The sequence below is a fragment of the Borostomias antarcticus genome (assembly GCF_949987555.1).
Source record: "Borostomias antarcticus genome assembly, chromosome: 6".
Classification (NCBI taxonomy): Eukaryota; Metazoa; Chordata; class Actinopteri; order Stomiiformes; family Stomiidae; genus Borostomias; species Borostomias antarcticus.
Window position 1 is genome coordinate 16,206,062 of NC_140239.1, and position 21,147 is coordinate 16,227,208.

Here is a 21,147-nt window from a genome sequence, read left to right on the forward strand (position 1 = left end):
AGAACTCTCTAGGGCAGGGGTGTCAAACTCAAATACACAGTGGGCCAAAATTTTAAACTTGAACAAAGTCGCGGGCCAACATTGAACAAATGAAAATTTTAATATGGACCCAAACAAGTTTTGCTTTAACATTGAATATGCACTTATCACTTTCGCTTTTGGTGCGCATCAATGGTGTGCACTAACATATGTGAATACGCCCTCAGACACAAGTGTTGGTGCTCCATCTGCTCAGTAGAGAAGCTTGTAAAACCCTGACTGTCCTACAGCCAGGCAGACAGACAGACAGCCGGCATGCAGACAGACGCAGGCAGACAGGCCGGCAAGAAGGCAGACAGGATTGAATGAACAGGAACAGAGCAAACACAGCGGCCGGCTAGGTCAACACAGGTGTCTCTATCACAGTGAGACGTTACATAACGTAAAGCTTCTGTTTTCTGCCTTTCTTTTCGCCATTTTTAAGAAGGGGTAACATGGTTCCTGTTGTAGTATGAGATTTCTATGACTACTGTCACAGAAGAGAGGGCGTTTCTGGGTCCTGTCTTGATTGACGCACCAAAACAACAGCAGAGCATTATGGGATTTGTAGTATTAGCGGTGAATGCGCTGTATAATACTGGTGGGCCAGCTCTAGTAGTCATTTGGTATTGCCTCGCGGGCCAAATATAATTACACTGCGGGCCAGAGTTTGACACCCCTGCTCTAGGGGTTCAGGCTCTAGGGATTTCTATTCTATTACTAAGGGCGGTATTGTTTAATGTATTGTCTTGTCGGACAGAGATGATGATGGTGGTGATGATAATGATGAAGGTGATGACGATGATGCTGAAAATGAAGGGGATGATGACGATGATGATGATGATGATGAAGGCGATGAAGGTGATGATGATGATGATGGTGATGCTGATGGTGTGTGTTGTGTGTTCAGATGGAGGAGGAGTACGCTAACCCTCACTCAGTGGAGCGTGTGGCCAAGGGACAGCTGCCTCACATGTGGGGACAGAGTCTCTACATCTTAGGCTGTCTGCTGGCTGAGGTTGGGACCACACACACACACTCACGCACGCACACACACACACACACACAGCTACAATTCTAACTCTAAATTTTATACAATAACAGTTCACACATACTCGGTTGTCACATCCTCCCTCTCCTCTCCCTCTCCTGCCCCCCCCCCAACCCTTCCTGTTCCTGTGTCCCCTCAGGGCTTTGTGGCTCCAGGAGAGGTCGACCCTCTCAACAGGAGGTTCTCCACCAACTTCAAACCTGACGTGGTGGTACAAGGTTGGTCACAATGCATTTTACACTTTTCCTATAACGAAGGCTCTCAGTACCTCCGCCCAGGACGAAGTCCGATTTTCATAGCTGTCTGTCTGTCTATCTATCTGTCTGTCTGTCTGTCTGTCTGTCTGTTAGTCAGCAGGGTCCTGCGAGGCCAATGTTATTACATTGGCTTTGGTAGACTGAGAATGTATATCACATATCCTCTCCTCCTCTGTGTGTGTGTGTGTGTGTGTGTGTGTGTGTGTGTGTGTGTGTGTGTGTGTGTGTGTGTGTGTGCGCGTGCTTGGGTGTCAGTGTGTGTGCTGTCGGAGTCGGAGGAGATCCAGGAGCTGCTGAGGGACCATGGTGTTGAGGTCCAGACCGTGTCGGAGGTTCTGCCCATCCGGGTCATGCCTGCCCGCATCCTCAGCCACATCTACGTCAAAATGGGTATGTCAGCTCCGTTACACACCCACACATGAACACAAGCGTACACACATGCACACACTCACGTACACACACACGCACATACAAGCACATGCATACGTGACGCACACACACAACATTTCTAGAATGAATTGGGAGATTTTTTATTGAATGCCAATTAGGAATGTCGAAAGTTCGAAAACTGCCGTTCTAAGGATTGAACATAGCCAACGTCAAATGTTATGGAAAGATTCACCACGAGATGGAGGTAGGGTTGCAAAGGGGCGGAAAGTTCCGGTAAATTTCCAGAAACTTTCCGGACATTTACCATGGAAAGTTAAGCTCGGGAATTTTGGAAATGTTGACCTTTTCTGTAGCCTATAACATATTTTTTTTTAATTTTAATTTTAATTTTATATACTTATTTTATGATTTTATCCTGGGAGTGGTAGACTGGGTGGTGGTCCCAATATTCAAAAAAGGGGACCAGTGGGTGTGTGCCAATTACAGAGGCATCACATTACTCAGCCTCCCAGGGAAAGTGTACTCTAAGGTGCTGGAAAGGAGGCCGGCCGATAGTCGAACCTCAGATTGAAGAGGAACAATGCGGATTCTGTCCTGATCGTGGAACCACCGACCAGCTCTTCACTCTTGCAAGGATCTTGGAGGGGGCTTGGGAGTTTTCCCAACCTGTCTACATGTGCTTTGTGGATTTGGAGAAGGCTTCCCTCGCTGGGTCCCTTGAGAGGTCGTGTGGAGGGTTATGCGGGAGTATGGGGTGAGGGGGTCCCTCCTTAGGGCCATCTAATCCCTGTACACCCAGAGCGAGAGCTGTGTCCGTGTCCTCGGCAGTAAGTCGTTTCCTTTCCGGTGAGGGTTAGCCTCCGCCAGGGCTGCGCTTTGTCACCAATCCTGTTTGTGATTTTCATGGACAGGATATCGAGGCGTAGCCGTGGGGAGGTGGGTTTGCAGTTCGGTGAGCTGAGCTGTTGTTTGCAGATGATGTGGTCCTGATGGCATCATCGCCCTGTGACCTTCAGCACTCTCTGGATCAGTTCGCAACTAAGTGTGAAACGGCTGGGATGAGAATCAGCACCTCTAAATCTGAGGCCATGCTTCTCAGCAGGAAACTGGTTGTTTGTCCACTCCGAGTAGGAAATGAGTCCTTACCCCAAGTGAAGGAGTTCAAGTATCTGGGGGTCTTGTTCACCAGTGAGGGAACCATGGAGAGGGAGTTTGGCCGGAGAATCGGAGCAGCTGGTGCGGTTCTGCAGTCGCTTTATCGCACTGTTGTGACGAAAAGAGAGCTGAGCCAAAAGGCAAAGCTCTCGATCTACCGGTCTATATTCATCCCCACCCTCACCTATGCTCATGAAGGATGGGTCATGACCGAAAGAACAAGATCACGGATATAAGCGGCCTAAATGAGTTTTCTCTGGAGCGTGGCAGTGTTAATTTTGACAGCAAATTATGATTTTGTTTTAGTCATATTCTTTTGACTAAAATGCCATTTAGTTTTAGTCATATTTTAGTCATCTGACTTGTTTTAGTTTTAGTCTAGTTTTAGTTGACTAAATATCATTACGATTTTAGTCGCCAAAATCTACCATAGATTTAGACAACTCAAATTTAACAGGCTTAGTTCAATCAGTCAATCAAGTTGGATTTATATAGCGCCCTTCATGAAACCCAGAGCGCTTTACAGAGTCCAGTATTCATTCAGACACATACCGGTGGTGGTAAGCTACATCTGTAGCCACAGCTGCCCTGGGGCAGACTGACAGAAGCGTGGCTACTTCTGTCAGACAGTTTCATAATGAAGCATTCCTCTCCCCCAGTCTGATGCTAACTGTGTTTGTGCCTGATATAGCAAGCTATAACATTATCATGTCAGCACTAGTTGGCTAGTCAGGCTAGCTAACATCAGGCACAGGCTAGCTAACGTCACACCGGAGGAGAGGGGCTATGGCAGCGCCAGGTAGCTAACTGTTCGTGTCTTATCCATCTAGCTACAGTATAACATTAGACAGCAGCAGTAGTTGCTTAGCTAGCTTACCCAGACTAGCTAACGCTAGATACCCCCGCCAGCCGCCAGAAGCATAGCCCCACTTGTTGCTACACAGTGTAACGTTAGCTAACCTGTGCCTAACATTAGCTAGCCACTAACGTTAGCGTTGCAAAGATCAGACACTTCAGTTCTCCCCCGCCACAAACCTACGTGAAACACTGGTTTCTTTTAGCTTGTATTGTATTTGAAGTATTTCAGAAACACACCAGCTTGGGTTTAGCCAATACAGTAACGTTAGCCGGGGGTGGGGGGGTGCTTACCTTCTCGTGAATTTCGGGATGACTGTTCTCCAAATGTCGCTTTAAGTTTGTTGTATTTTTGCCAGTAATTTTCACCCCACACGGTTTACAAATGGTTTTGTTTTCCTTTGCATCAAATATGAAGTTTATCCAGATGTCTGCTCTCCTCTTTCTCCCGGTGTGTGCGAACGTTGACAAAGACATTTCTGAACTGTGGTCATTTACTGAACAGTTCAGGCGCAGCAGTCGTATGCTGTTAGTTGACTTCCCGCCGGCCGGTGTAGCAACGGTACTATTCAAATGTAGGCTAAATACACACAGGCTACCTGTAGGTTGCATCCAACTCGTTCTATTAATACATCCATGATCCAACTGCGCACATCCCGAACCTCGACATTCGGATTTGAACTTTTCCCATACGTCCCTCCATAACCATTTTAGTCTAGTTTTTATTTGTTGACGAAAATGTGAATAGATATAGTCATAGTTTTTGTCATCATACATACATTTTTATTTAGTTATCGTCTCGTGACGATAACCCCAAAAATGTCGTTGATGAATAGTTTTCGTCATAGTTCTCGTCAACGAAATTAACACTGGAGCGTGGCTGGGGTCTCCCTGAGAGATCGGAGAGTTCAGTCATCCGGGAGAGACTCGGAGTAGAGCCGCTGCTGCTTTGCGTCGGGAGGTGTTCCAGGCGTGTCCGGCTGGGAGGAGAGGTAGACCCAGGACCAGGTGGCGGGACTACATCTCCGCACTGGCCTGTGAGTGGCTAAAGATTCCCCAGGCAGAGCTGGTTGATGCTGCTAGGGAAAGAAATGTCTGCTGGAACTGCTGCCTCCGCGACCCAATCCCAGATAAGCGGATGACGATGGATGGATGGAGGATTTTTATTTTTATTTTTTTATTTTTTCTTTATAAAAAAAAAAAAAGGTGAGCTTAACCTTCAATGTCTGGTTAGCTCTTTCCACAATCCCAGCTGATGCAGCATGGTAACTGCAGTGCGTTCGGAGGTCAATTTGCAAACTCTTACAAATCTCATTAACCACATTATTCACAAAATGGCTTCCTCTATCAGAGGAAAGTTTCAAAGGCAATCCCCATCTGGGGATTATCTCTCGGAGCAGGTTCCTGGCCACAGCGATTGCTGAGGCATGCCTGCAAGGGAAAACTTCAGTCCACTTAGAAAACACATCAGTTAAGACAAGGCAATATTTATAACCTTCGCATGGTGTAAGTTCACTGAAATCCATCATAACATGTTCCCACGGAGACTCTGGTCTAGGGTGAGCTGCCATTTTCATTTTAATACCTTTCCCAATGTTGTTTTGCATGCAGATGATGCATTTGGCACAGCTCTGCTCTGCAAACACAGTGAACCCTGGTGCATACCAATACCTGTTTACGTCATCCACAACTCCTATTTTTGAAATATGATCAGGACCATGCGCTAGTGTGAATGCATACTGGAAACAAGAACGAGGTAAGACTGGTTTGTTATTAGGTCCTAGCCATAACCTGTTTTCATCATTGAATGTGCATTTGGTTTTCCACTTCTTCTTCTCATCAGAAGGAGCAGAGTCTTGTAGGTCGGCAATGTCTTTGAGAGACATGGGAGGAGAGACCTGTGAATCCGCAGACGAGAGAGACAACATAGACAAAACAGGAGAGCAAGAGGATAGCGCCACCGCTTTAGCAGCTGAGTCAGCAGCCATATTACCTATGGACACAGGATCAAAGGTTTTAGCATGAGCTTTGCATTTGCATACTGCTAAACTGGATGGCAACAACATTGCTTGCAATAAATGGTTAATCAAAGTATTATGAGCAATGGGTTTACCGCTTGAGGTGAGGAACCCACGATTTCTCCATAGCATTGCAAAATCATGGACTGTGCTGAAGGCATATGCACTATCAGTGTAGAGAGTAGCAGACTTACCCTTGGCTAAAATACATGCCCTGGTGAGCGCAAATAATTCAGCGGCCTGTGAAGAGAGATGGTTAGGAAGTCTGGCTGATTCCAGCACTGTATCAGCAGTGGTAAGCAACAACAGGCTCACCAGCTTGTGATCGCTGGGCAGAACCATCTACAAAGAGTTCAAAATCAGGGTTAGACAAAGGAACATCAGTGAGGTCAGGGCGTGGCTTACTGACTAAGTCAATAACAGCCACACAATCATGTGGATCTCTGTCATCTGGTGTTGGCAACAGTTTTGCTGGATTCAGGACAGTACATCTCTGGAGAGTAACATTAGACATGGTTAGTAACACATTCTGATAGTGTAACAGTCTCGCTGGATGCAGGTGTGAAGTCTTTGCCTGTAAAAGTAAAGCAGAAACAGCATGTGGAACATTCACGATTAGCAGTCGCATGGCTACCACGTCGACACATCCCAATACTGCTTCAGTGGCCGCCGCCACTGATCTTAGACATGGGATTAACCCTCTAACTACACTATCAAGCCTTTTAGAGTAGTATGCTACCGGTCTGTACCGGTCCCCATGCTTTTGGGTTAAAACGGCGGACATATAACCGTCCTTTTCATTTGTGAAAAGGCTTGTCATAGTCAGGGAGACCTAAACAAGGGGCTGTAGACAGCCTCTGTTTAAGGGCCGTTAGAGTCAGTCGTGCTTCGTCAGTCCAGGTGATTCGGTCAGAGGGAGAAAGGTTGTGTCCGTGGGCCAGATCGGACAAGGGTTGTGTGAGCTCAGCGAAATCCGGGACCCAGGCCCGGCAATAGTTTGCAGTTCCTAACAGAGACATCATTTGTTTCTTGGTTGTAGCCATGGGCAGAGCAAGGATAGCCTCCACACGGCTGTTACCTAAAGATTTCCCTTGTTTAGAAATAACGTGACCTAGGTATGTAACCTGTTCACGCACCAGCTGGATTTTGTGTTTGGAAATCTTATGGCCATTCTCTGCTAAATAAAACAACAATTCTTTTGTGTCTTTGATACATGCCTCCTTGTCTGAGCTGGCAACAAGCAAATCATCCATATATTGGACAATGGTGCTATTCTGTGGTGGAATAAACCCTTCTAGGCTGCGCGCAAGCTCTGCATTGTAGATAGAAAGACTATCAACAAATCCTTGAGGCATAACATTCCAGACATATGTTTTGTTCTTGAACTGGAAAGCAAACCAATATCTGCTATCACTGTGTACAGGTACAGAAAAAAATGCATTACTGAGATCAATAACACTAAAGAAAGCAGCTGATGAAGGAATGGAGGCAAGGAGGGTTACAGGATTAGGACAAAGAGGAGTCCTAGCAATGACAGCTTCATTAACACAACGCAAATCTTGAACAAAACGCCATTCTTCTGAGGCTTTGCGCACAGGGAGGATTGGAGAATTGACAGGAGAGCTGTCAACCTCAGAAATGGCTCCACGCTCTAACAAAGATGCATGTACCTCTGCAATACCTTCTATAGCCTCTAGAGGGAGCGGGTACTGAGCGTGCTTCGGTCGGAATGAACTTTTAGGGGTAACCACAACAGGATTCACGTTTCGAATTTTCCCTATATCAAATTTGTCCTTTGCCCATAATGAATCTGGAAGCCCTTGTAACGCAGATAAATCTTGTGTCATCAGAGTGTGTCTGGAAGAAACATGATCCTTGGCCCTAGTGACTGGAATAGCCCAGGTGTAAGGAAATGCTCTTACCCCCGTCTTGGCGGAATACCTCATCTGGTGAGGATTTCCGACCCAGTCCGTTATTGTCATTATGTCCATCAGCCACGCATCAGCATCCCTCCTATTAACAAACTCAGAAACGGCAAGAGACACGAGGCACAGAATGACCATCATACAGCTGTTTCTGTGTACCATTAAGGTCGACAGAAAGAACTGCATGATCAGGTCCAACAAACAACATGTTACACATCAATGTTTCATCAACTTGAGGCAACATCTAAGTGTCCTCAAACCCATGGTCTTGGCTTAAAAAAGATGTTGATGCGGTACAGAGTAATGTATCATGAGGGGTGAGCGGAGCATCGTAGCTATAACATGTCCGTACTTTTGAAAACAATTTTGCTAAATGTTGTGATGTATGAGTGTTACAATCAACATACCAATTATAAGACCAATCGGTAGGCACGTCGTTGTACATGGTTGTCACCTCCGGAGGTGTCATTGTTGATGGTCTGAGTATGGTGACACCTTCTGAGGAACAGGTCATCTGAAAACCTAGCTTACATAACAAGTCACGCCCACAGAGATTCACTGGACAGCATTCACTCAAAATTAACTGGTGTGTTAGCTGACAATCATCTACTTCCACTTTCAATGGAACAGTCACTCTTTCAGATTTCACAATGCCTGCGGCACCAACAGTTTTAGCAAGCTCCTCAGTCACTTGAGGGCGCTGTGTCATGCTAGCAGTACTAATTACAGAAGAATGAGCACCTGTGTCAGCTAAAAAAAACAAATTTTCCCAATTAACAATCATAGTTACAGTTGGATTGGTATGCAAATTAAGGTATTGATGAATATGAATGATTCTCCCCTCATCACGTACACCCTCACTATCCCTAGCTTTCCCTACTGCACTGTCTACCTGTCCTGCATCTAGTCAGGACCCACCTCCCTGTGGAGAACTGACAGAGACTCCAGGAGGGGGTGCAGATCCCCATTGATTAGGAGAAGACTTTTGCTTTCTAGCGTATTCTCTACATGTTCTCTGGAAATGTCCTTTGCGGTTGCAGAAATAACAACGGTCATCTGAACTGTTAACCCTGCTGTTTTGTGGTGAATTACCCTGATTCCCTCTGTTCTCCCCTGACTGTTGTCGCTGTCCATTTTTCTGCTGTTGCCCTGTGCGAGCATTGGTGTTGAAGTACCTAATCTGTGCAGCCTGCAGCTTCACGTCAGAGTCCTTCTTTACAGCGGCCTCCCGTTGTTCCTTTAGTAGATTGAAACGTTCTGCAAATCTGAAAACACCCACCACCTGTTCTAGTGGTTGGGTCTCCCAGTTTACACACCCGGACGTCCGGACTTGGTCACTGAAGGCAGGGAGAGCATTGTTCATTAATTGTTGTTTCAACACAGTTTTGTAGTCATTGGCATGTTTGTTCATGCCAGAGTGGAGAGAAAAGGTCTTCTCCAGGCGTTCATAAAAATCATCAAAAGACTCATTCAGTTTCTGTTTACAGGAGGAGATCAGGTCCCAGTTAGTTTGAGGAGGGAACCGGAGCCTGATTCTCTGCAGTAGCGCCATCACCTGAGCAGCAAATCCAGGATCATTAAAAGGCAACTTATTAAATTTACCCCTCAGATCAGCCCATTTGAGACATAGTGCTAGCCTTATTACAGCCTCAAGTTCCTCAGAATGCAGCCTGTACATCTGAATGGCAGCATTCACATCTCTCTCAAAACTATCAATGTCTTTAGCAGGATCAGGTAATGAGGAAGCAAGCTCCCGAAGCTCATCACAACAGAAAGGTCTATAGACATCGGAAAAAGGGCTCCACGTGGCGTGACCTGGTTGGCCCGGAGGGGGTTGAGGTACAGGATTCATGCATCTAATCATTGGCAATAGCAGCTTACCTAATGCAGAAGAAAGTTGTTGTTGGTTAACTGGACCAGTAGACCTAAGACTATAATGTGAATGGTCCTCTAATGTCTCAAGAGCAGGGGGAGGAGTATTGTCAGGGGGAGTTAGTAAAGGAGGTGAGACTTTGGCTGAGGTGTCATCAGGGGTTATAGAACCAGTCAATGGAGGGGATGCCCCAGCAGAAAGGGATGTCTTAGGGAAAGTAATAGCCAAATTAGACTGAATGTTACCATCACTAAAAGAGACCCCTGCAGGAGTATTGCTATGAGAATAATAACCTGGAGGGGGCGATATCTGAGACATCCAAGGAGTTTGGGACGTAGCAAGCTCAGAGGGGACAGGTGACTGAACAGCAAGAGGGGTTGTAAACCGTAACAATGCAGGAGCAAGGGGGGTGGCGTGAACCAAGGAGGTTGGCTGAGGTGTCGGGGCCAGCACATGGGCTGGAGGAGGGGCGGCGACTTGTTGAATAGGGGCAGGAGCTAGGCCTGGCTGAGCCTGAGGGCCTGGAATAGGGCCGGACGCATTTGGATTAGGATATAAATGGCACGGTTCTAAAAGATCGTCATTGTCTGAAGGAGGAATTAATTTCTTAAAGGATTAACATGGTGGTTCAATATAACACTTTCCAGGTATCTTTAGGCAACAACAAAACACATGTGTTTAACTATTTCAGAATTCATCCATACAAATTATTTTAAAACATGTTTTTAGAGGTCTGAATCTGCCACTCAAAAAGTTCACTCACTCAAAACTGGGTGTGATTATTAACAACTGATTGACAGTTCTCTGAGCAAATGACCAACTGGAATCATTCTGATTGACAGGCGTGTGCCCCGTTACCATAGCTACCACCGCTCCGAGCTAGACAACACGAGCTAGATCGCACAACAGCCAGATCAATAGCCATTTTTCTAGCTGCTTACCAGGGGCATTTACAAAGTCCTTAATATTATATTAACCCCCAAACATTATAAAGATACACGCTACCTAACAGGCCGTATCCTCGAATTTGCATTAGGCCTATTTGGGAAAAGTACGATAAAGGTATAACGACGACACGTCTCCCCCGCGACAGAGGAATAGCCCCCTGCAGCCGGCCACGCAAGCTTGGAGGCTTGGGCTATTAGACTAGCTTTCAGCCAGCTACGAACAGTATAGACCTAGTTAGTCAAATAATTGCAACTGTGGGTCTTACCAGAAGACAGATCATTTGCGCTGTGAAACCGACATAACATCCGCATTGTTCACCAGTCTAACGTTATTTATATTAGTAGGTGTCCAACAAAGCCAGTTGAACACTGAAACGTTACTGTTCTGGGTTCAACATCTGTCAGTTGTGGTGATGTAAGGAATCGAGCGGAATACCACTGCAATAACTGATTATTGGTCAGATCAATTAAATCATTATAGCTCATTTCACATACAAAGGCAACACAATACATTTTGCAGAAAGGGGCTGGGGATGTAGCCTACATATAGGCTAGCCTACTGATCCTACTAATATGTGGCAGACTGCATGCGTAGCGCAGCGATTCAGCATAATGGATGAGTTTGGAGACAGAGGGCCGTGCTCCAAGACTCCGTGAGCGCAGCGGTCAAGGGCTAGCCTACTCCGGAGTCTGGAGACTAACAGGTCATGCAGTCAATAGATCTCGTTTTGAATGTTATTGTAATGCCCTCTGGTTATAATAGAATATCGCTACTGGAGCTGTTTAATCCCAAAATGCGCAATGCTTCCTGAAGTTGGGTCGGATCGAGGTGCTGGGATGATCAACATTATGTGGAGCAGATGCCACAGTGATGATAAGCCTTACACAACTTTCAGAATGTTTTGCAGAATTACAATTATTTGGAGTTGTAAATTATGAAAGGAACATAACTTGACTTAATATCTTCACCTCCACCCACCCTGAAATGTAGTCATAATTTTAGCACAGTAGCCTCTATATGCGCATCACAACGCTGCAATACAAGACCTTAGGACAAACGATTCAGTACACAGCAGGTGTGTTTGATCAAGTTAAGATCTCAATGTGAGAATAAATAAATGACAAAAACCCGCACGGGTAGGACTACGTCTTTATTTTCCGAGGTAATTGTTGCGCATACAACATGACATTAAATTAAGACATAGGCTACTTTCTCATAAAACAGGGCGGTGTTGTAACATTTATAATATCATTAGGTGACATTGGCTGCAACCTGTCCTCCAGGACCTGCACACCTCCAGAGCCCTGAAGAGACCTGGACCTCAAGTCCCAGTATTGGAAATGTAGTGATCTGGCTACAAGAAAAGGGGGCAAATTATAAAAGCGATTAGTAATAGCATCGTTATTTTGCATATGCAAAACAGCATAAATTACAACAATAGGCTATTTATCAGTAAGTCTACATTATATCGAATTAAGTTTGAGCGAGAGATAATCGGGAGATTCTTGTGGAGACAAACTGACTTATATCCAACTTTGACTTGGATAACTATTGGCCTATACAACAAAGCACGCTCACAACAGTGATGGTAGGCTATCGCTTCGGAAACCTTACAGCAGAGTTTGCACCTGGTGCAAGTAGATTTTATGCCAGGGAAGAGTACAGTATGGTGCGCTGTGTTTATGCCAGGGAAGAGTACAGTATGGTGCACTGTGTTTCTGCCAGGGAAGAGTACAGTATGGTGCGCTGTGTTTCTGCCATTGCACTGGAGGGCTAACATTACCAAAAGCAAATGCATTGAGAGCTAACGTTAGCATGCTAGGATAATTAACACAGCTAGCTGACATTCCAAACATTAGGCTAGCTAACGTCAACATGCTGGATAAAGACAAATAGCTAGCTGGATCAGACAGCTTTTTAAAAACTGTTGCCAATTACAGCTAACGTTATGGTTCGTTTATCTAACAGTAGCTAGGTTGGCTACTCAGACACGGAGATCATGGTGAAAACTTCCCAATATGTATGACAACCACAAATACAATTAGGCCTATAAAACGTACAAATTATATAAAATTAAGAGACTGCAACTATTCAATTATTCTCAAGATGAGAAAGGGTTCAGAGCTGCCTTACCCTGTTGGATAGATGGTGAAACGGCGCAGACAGCAGGTGCGGGAGGCAGACAGATTTCTGTTGGAGGCGGTGCAGGGGAGTGGAGGCGGGATTTTCAAACTTTAGGGTGACGTCAACAATGGGAAAAACGTCACGAATTCGGAGTATTTTTACCCCAAGTCAAATTGGACTGAAAATGTTACGCTTCCAGTTTCTCAAAAACGACAAAACGGATATATTTAATGTTTTTATTGTGTTTCTTCAATGTCCTATTGTGCAAATAGCACGTTCAAACTCAAAAAAAGTGAAAATCACCATGTTAATCCTTTAACATAAACAGCTTTAGCAGTGACAGAGTTCTTTCTAGCCTCCCTTTTGATGCGGGCAGTTTCAGCTCTAACAATTGAGTTATTCGCAGTTGTCTCCCAGGCAAAAAAGTGAGACCAGTTAAGGGGAGACACCCCAGGTGAATAGGAAAAAAAATCCTTAATAGGTATCACCATCAAACTCCCCCAGTTTGTTAGGTACATTAAGGAGCATCTTTTTTGTATTACAAGTTTTCTGAAATCTTATGGATAAATATGCAAATTAGGCATTATATGCGCTAAATATGGGCTAATTTGCATAATTTCGGGAAATCAATTTTTTTAACTGGTTCAAGCCAGATTCAAAATTCTTGTTTCATTTTGTTCACATATCCCTATTCAAACTTTGTCCAAGGGGGATTTTTGATATCTCTTTTCTTCACTTCAGAAATCAGAAAATACTGTCAACAGTCATAAAAAGACCAATTTTCGCCATGTTTTAGGGATAAACTGTTATATAAATCAGGCTATGAATGAAATTTAAAAAATCCCCCTTGGACAAACTCTCAGAATATGGATTGGAACAAAACTGGAAAGTTAGGTGTATGTAGGTGCTACTCAAGTGGTGGTTTTGATGTCCCTAAGATGAGAAATAACTCATTTTGAGAAAACGGGCTTTGAAAATTTGTAATGTAAAAAACCATACATTTGCATTGTAAACCAATATTTACAAACACAATATCCAATCACATCATTAGTAACAACATTACACAACATCTGAAAACACATAGAAACTCAAAACTGAATAACACAGCATGTTGTGGATTCAAAATAGTCCAGGAGTAGACATTTTGTATAGAGTATAGTAAGACCTGTTTAGTTGGAAGCCCACTCACCACGTCAAGGTACAGCCCACGAGTGGGATGTTAGTAAGACGAGACTAGAGACGAGACAATGTTAGTAGGGAAGAGAACATTCCCTTTTAGAAAGCTTGTATTATTTTGTTGAACAGATCATGGACAAAGATAGACACATTTGACGAGGACATGTATGAGAAAACAGATTATCTAGCTTTTTGTGTTTTTTTAAGCGTTTTACATGGAGAAAACATGAATGAATGAATGAACATGAAGAGTAAGCTGATTCATAAATACACAGGACAAGATGTGGTAAACAATGCAGGGTAAACACCAATAGAAGCTAAATATAGATTGCCAAACAAACAAGTGATATAACCATCGTCAAAAGCAACACCATAGGAGACATCAAGCTACGCCGTCATAGGTCTACAGAGTCACTCCTCAGATGGCACCACACTAGCTATCCACAAAACTGTTCTAGGCAGCTAGTTTGTAGAACCCACTCAGCTGGAGTTCACAAAACTGTTCTAAGCAGCTGGTCTGTAGAACCCACTCAGCTGCAGTCAACAAAACTGTCCTAAAACCACAATATGTTCCTGGTGCGCATGGGGTTGTCATCAGTGAAGCAGACTACCCCATATTGCCGCCTTCATGTTGTCCACTGAACGCTGGTTGAGAATTATTGTAATAATTCTCAATAACTGTAATAATTTTGTAACATTTTGTATTTATTGGCAGTCAGCTTACCTACCTCTGGGTCCACATCTGCATATGCCTGCCTAATCTGCTCTCTGCTTCTGTGCAAGGACTCCAGACCTCTCTCTATTTCAGCAACTGAAATTAAAACAGTTTATTTGGTCAGTTTATGGATGCATGTAGAAATGCCACAGGTAGAGAGAGGGAGACTACTGTGCATATGTATAGGCTTCTGATATTGGCTAGAGAGAGAGAGAGAGAGAGAGAGAGGGAACACATTTCAATAGCCTACCTGTCACCCTCTTGTCATGTTTCTGATACGTTTTCAGATGAAGCCCTGGGATCCCTAACACTTTACTAATCTTTTGGAGAGCTGCATACCCCAACCCTAACTCGTGCGCTAAGAGGACCATCCTCACATTGACATCAAATGCAACATCATTCCTAGTTGTATCATGAAGCCGAGTCGATGTGTAGACACTTTTGCGATAGCCATTTCTCACAAAGACTGCACTCTAAGAGCAAAGTACTACAGAACCCACTATTCTGAGGATCTATGTTAATTTTAAGACCAGTCCCTGCACAATTAGGACAAATCAACCCAGTTATCAGCTCATTCAAACGCGCCGCATCTCTCTGCTGCTCACTGGACATGCTAACGCTAGCCTCATCTCCCTGCTGCTCACTGGACATGCTAGCACCTGCTAATGACAACTTGCGCGAATAGGCACTTTATATCTCATAAATGTAAACCTTTCCATTTAGTTTCTCTTGTTTTCTGTTCAACCTTGCGGGCAAACACTGTTGTCGTTGTTGATTATTACGTTTAGAACGCTTTACAGACGGAATTGTTTGGATTAGATATAAGGAAGTGGAAACGTGTCACATGACGCGCTGAACCAATCACGTTCTCAGAAATCTACAACAGCCAATGAGATTTCACGGTTAGCATCAAAGCCGCCTTTGTATTTCCACGATTGGTTGCTAATACAAATGAAACTAACAGGTTTGGTTGCGATAATAGTGTGCTAGAGAGCTAGAGCTTTCTAAAGATACCCCGGATGACGGGATCCAGATGAAAGAAACGCTTCGAGAAGTTCAGAAAAAAGGCTAACTTTTGGTGATTTTAGGAAGAATCTACAGACGCAAACAGACTAAATGAAGTAAAATAAACATCTAAATGCGTATTTTTGATGTTTTATTTCCACTAGTATGAAAGAAGACATGTTATGGAAGCAAACTAGCACAAAATCTCACATTTGACCAGGGCGTTGAAAAACGATGTTTTCACCTACCGTGTCTCCCCTTAATGGCGTTCTCTGGCTTCCTACCTAGCTTAGTTAATTCAAACTTCTCAAGCTGTCCCTTAACTTTTCCTAGCAACTTAACAGACAATGTACCTGACACGGGGAAAATTCAATTCAACTACCTTTTCAGCGCCAAGAAAAGGTTCACGTTTTGGTGTACTAGAAGTAGCTCCCATTTTAAAATAAAGTATGAGGACAAAATACAAACAATGTCAAAAGTACAGTAAAAACCAATAACTGCTGTGCTGAGAGATTCTTCTTTTCTTTTTTTTTTTTTTCTTTCCTGTTATTTTTTTTCTTTTCTTTTCTTTTTTCTTCCCTTTCTTAAAAAAAATGGCAGACTTCAGAAGCCAAAATGGTGGACCCACAAAATGGTGGACCACGAGGGAAAACAGGAATTCTCTCACTTTTTCTTTTCTTTTCACACAAGCAGCAAAACAGAAGTCAAACCATGTGGCGGACCAGTTAACATGCGGTGAACTACCTAGCACGTGGAAGCTAGCAATGAAACATTAGAACAACGAAAAACAAGCTAACAGAGAAGATAGCTAGCTTGGAGCAGAACCAAAAGAATAAAGGCTGAGCACAGAGTGCCGTAAAAACCCAAAATAACCCCAAAACTAACACAAAACAAAGCCAGCACAACAACAGACACTTAAATGCAAAACCAAACCGTAGCTAGCATATACAGAAGTTCAACACTAAACAAAAACCCAGAAAATAGGATCTGAAATCCCAAGACAAGACTCAAACAAAACAAAACAAAGGCCTCCTCGTCTAACTTAGCTAATCACTCGGGGTTTCAAATAAACTCTCGAACTATCACAGCCATCTCCGTTGTTGTGCCCTCACAACTGGAGTAAAAAAAAAACTTGTTGAGTCTCGCAACCCCATGACACAGAACCAGGCTTATCCGAGGTAACTTAAATGCCTGAAAACCCAACCTAGGACAGGTTTTCGTAAGCAGTCATGCGGCCAACGGCCTACGTAACCACCTTGTATAATGCAGAACAAAATAACCCGATGTAGTGCATAACACAGAATCATATAACCGGTGCGAATAAAACTATGGTCAATGTCCCCAGCTGAAAAACAACGTACCACTATAATTAAGATTCACAACGTACCAGTCCTTTAGCGAGCTGGCCCCCGAGAAAACTAGCCAACAGCCTACGCTGGCCGCTCGGAGTTGTTTCCACAAGATCGAACTTGCCGCGGATCCACGCTTCGCCTCCGGAGCACGCAAAAAAAAACGTTAGTTGGCCAATTCTCGTCGCCAGATTCTGAAAGTATTTTTATACTTGGTTTAAAAATAAGAGCACGCGAGTGGTCGATTCAAGCTGGTTTAAAACAAAGACAATAGATTTATTATGAAATACGTTTGCAAGCGGTCTCTCACACAGGAAGTGTTTCCATTAGTCAGAGCAAAGATACTGAGAAAGGGAGAACTCTTTATAGGGGGGTACAGAGGATGTGAGTGACGTTACAGACCAACTGGTCTGGATAAACAAGATTTCTTCTGTGGGAATGGAGTTAACTTCTGGTTTCCACAAACGTTGTAAAACAATAAACTCAGAGAACGTCAGGAACATCAATCAAGTAGGAAAACAGAAAAACTATTTTTGGAGTGAACACATGGGTGATGACTTGAAATGACTTTAACAGACTCCCAGATACTTAATGCTTTCTGCTTCCCAATTCCATCAATAAAGGGTCTTTATCTCCATTGGCGGATCATAATTGATAGCCAGTGTCTGAGTTTTATTAATATTAATTGTATAGCCAGAAAGCAGACCATACTTGGAGGATTGGAGGGTGGAGGATTTTATACTGTTTTCATCTAATTTGGTAGCCAATTGACCTTGACCTACTGTCCAATTACCCACTACTATCTGTTGAGGATTCGTCACACAACCCGGACGGTTTACAATGGGAAAGAAAGAGACAACTCCTCGACTATCTCAGCTCACAACCATTATTCCAACACATGACAGGGTTGCTGTTGTGTGACAAACTCTCAAGCCGAGATTAAACTAACCACCCTCGGGGAGTGGTGGCCCAATAGGCCACTCCCTCTGGGATCCGGCCATACTCGGATCGGAGGAGACCACTGGTTCCCGGTGGGCAGATGCACCGGAACAAAATGCATTCGACCGCTACACCACCGGAGACCCGTATAACAAGGAACTTAAATGTAGCCTAGTAGGGGAAAAAAATTTAAAATGCAATTCTAGATCTTGCAGCATGATCTTGGTTAAAACAACCGGGTTTAATGCAAATTCAGTTGAATTTCAATCCTGTACTGTGCATTCCTCCATCACATGTGCAATGCATTCTTCCATCACATGCACAGCTAATTCCGAGCATCCTGCACACGAAGAGGGCTGTAGAATCCATTAAAGTTCTACTTAAATAGATTAAGCAAAAAAAAATATTTTAAATGTTTTTATTGCATGCCTGCATGTGTGCTCATGACAAAACAATATGTTTATATTTATGTCTGTTTATGGCAAGGTAAATACAGTTGGTATAAATAACCCCAAAATTCCCAGTTTATTCCTGTCAATTCCCATTAATTCCCGTTAATTCCCATGGAAAGTTTCCACCTTTGAATATTCCCGGAATTTTGCAACCCTAGAAAAACTAGCGTCTCGTTGCGGCTGTTGTATGTGATTGTGAACCTGGCTTTAGATCCACACTGGAGGACAGAAGAAGAACTGAACTCTACTGGTTTATCTGTTTCCCAGGCAACTGTAAGAAGCTGAACCTGAGTGGGCGGCCCTACCGGCATATCGGCATGCTGGGAACATCCAAGTTGTACGACATCCGAGCCTGCACCTACACCTTCACACCCCAGGTAATAAACTGCACCTACATCTCCAGCCCAAAGTCCATCAGCACTGGCTCCCCGCAGGGCTGTGTTCTGTCCCCCCTACTCTTCTCCCTGTACATCAACAGCTGCGTCTCCACCCGTCGGTCAAGCTCCTGAAGTTTGCGGACGATACCACCCTGGTGGGCCTCATCTCCAAGGGGGTTGAGTCTACCTACAGGAGGGAGATCATGCAGCTGCAGAGCTGGTGCAATTGTAACAGCCTGGCCCTAAATGCTCTCAAAACAGTGGAGATGGTAGTGGACTTTAGACGGAAGGCAGCCCCTCCCCCTCCGATCAACCTGGGAGACACCCCAGTGGCCTCTGTGGAGTCATGCCGCTTCCTCGGTATGACGATCTCCCGGGACCTGAAATGGGAGTTGAACATCGACGCTCTCATGAAGAAGGCCCGGAAGAGGATGTTCTTCCTGCGGCAGCTGAGGAAGTTCAAGCTGCCGAGGACCATGATGACTCAGTTCTACACCTCCATCATTGAGCCCTCAGTTCTACACCTCCATCATTGAGCCCTCAGTTCTACACCTCCATCATTGAGCCCTGGTTCCCTGCGGCTACGATCAGGGACAAGGCCAAGCTGCAGCGGGTGATATGCTCTGCGGAGAGGGTGATCGGCTGCGCCCTCCCCACCCTCGAGTCCCTACATGACACCAGGGCCTTGAGGCGGGCCTGGAAGATTATGGCAGACCCCTCCCACCTGGGTCACAATCTCTTCACCCTGCTTCCCCACGGTAGGCGGCTACGGTTGCCAATGACCCTGAAAACCCCGCCACAGACTCAGCTTTTTCTCCTCAGCAGCACGCCTCATAAATGAGTCAGGGTTCCTCCGCTCCCCCCCCTCCAAGGGGAGCTGCTTCGGGATGGAACTCTGAACTTGCACTAACTACACCTCCCTGACCACCAGCCATTGCACTTTATTGTCCTGTTGTTTCACTGTTCTGTCCTGTTTTGCACTTGTCTCTATTTGTGAAAAGAGATTTACTGTATGCACTTTAAATGCCAAAGCAAATTCCTATATGCTACTGTAACATAATGGCGAATAAAGGATATCTGAATCTGAATCTGAACCTTCACACCCCAGGTAATTGACCACACCTACACCTTCACACCCCAGGTAGTAGATCACACCTACACCTTCACACCCCAGGCAATTGACCGTACCTACACCGTCACACCCCAGGTAGTAGACCGCACCTACACCTTCACACCACAGGTAGTAGACCGCACCTACACCTTCACACCCCACGTAGTAGACCAACACCTTCACACCACAGGTAGTAGACCGCACCTACACCTTCACACCACAGGTAGTAGACCGTACCTACACCTTCACACCCCACGTAGTAGACCAACACCTTCACACCCCAGGTAGTAGACCGCACCTACACCTTCACACCCCAGGTAGTAGACCGCACCTACACCTTCACACCACAGGTGATAACACCTTCAGACAAGTTACCACACCCTCCTATGGAGGACCAAACCTGTCAAAATTAAAAATACAGTAGGACCCCACTCATCCGAACTTCAGAGATCCGAACCGCCCGGTCTACCGGACAGGCTTAAAAAACGTAGTTTTTTTTTTTGCCTGCTATCTGGTTACTGGTGGGATTTTCATTACAGTACTGTACCCTACTGTGAATAAAAACAGAACTGTATGTAGACCTACATGTTGCCTGTAGGCTGTAGCCTACTTTCACGTTTAATTTCTTTGTTACTCTAATGTCGAGCGCAAAACGCAAACGAGTCTGCTGCGCGAGAGCTGCATTCCTTGGTAGCCAGAAAGCGCGTCAGCAACCTGAAGCAGAGGAGCATCGAGTCATTTTTCGTTCCCAGTTAATGGACTTCAGGAACACAGACGTGTTGTAAGCATGTAGATTAGCCTACTAGGCCTACTGTATTTGTTAAATAATAGCCTACAGCCTAGGCCACGTTAGCCTACATCGGTTGTTTAGGCTGCAATAGCCTAGACACGACAACTTGTCTGTCATTTCATTTTATTTATTTATTTATCATTTGCTCTCATTGTTCTAATGTTGGTTTGCTTTTAGGCTATACCATTTTGTTCTGCGAATACAGTAGCCTATCGATGCAGCGTACGCCTTATTTCAGAATAAAGTACTGTATTTGATCAAAGCATGCACTCAAGTGGAAATGTGTTTATTTTATTCTAGGCTATACTGTAGGCCTATTATAGGCTAGGCTGTATGAGTTTAGTTGGCTATTTGATTGCAATTTTGATGCATTTTCACAAGTAATTAAGGGTATTTATCGGTGTATTATGAGTCTATATGAAACAAGTACCACTTATTGAATTTGGTGCATTTTAACATGTTTCAGTCATCCGGACATTTCAGAGATACGAACGACCTTCGGTCCCGTTGGGTTCGGATAAGTGGGGTCCTACTGTAAATACATAAATAAATAAATGACTCAACAAATGACCAATAAATAAATTAATGTATAAATATGCACAAAAATAAATAAATGAAT

General features: G+C 44.4%; 1 protein-coding gene across 1 annotated transcript in view; it reads left to right on the forward strand.

Moving 5' to 3' along the window:
- phka2 (phosphorylase kinase, alpha 2 (liver)) overlaps positions 1–21,147 on the forward strand; it is a 118,084-nt gene that overhangs the window by 25,337 nt on the left and 71,600 nt on the right. The window contains exons 13-16 of the mRNA XM_084439393.1: positions 929–1,036; positions 1,209–1,287; positions 1,582–1,716; positions 18,518–18,627. Of these exons, the coding sequence (XP_084295519.1) occupies positions 929–1,036; positions 1,209–1,287; positions 1,582–1,716; positions 18,518–18,627 (432 nt within the window). The remainder of the gene's footprint in view (positions 1–928; positions 1,037–1,208; positions 1,288–1,581; positions 1,717–18,517; positions 18,628–21,147) is intronic.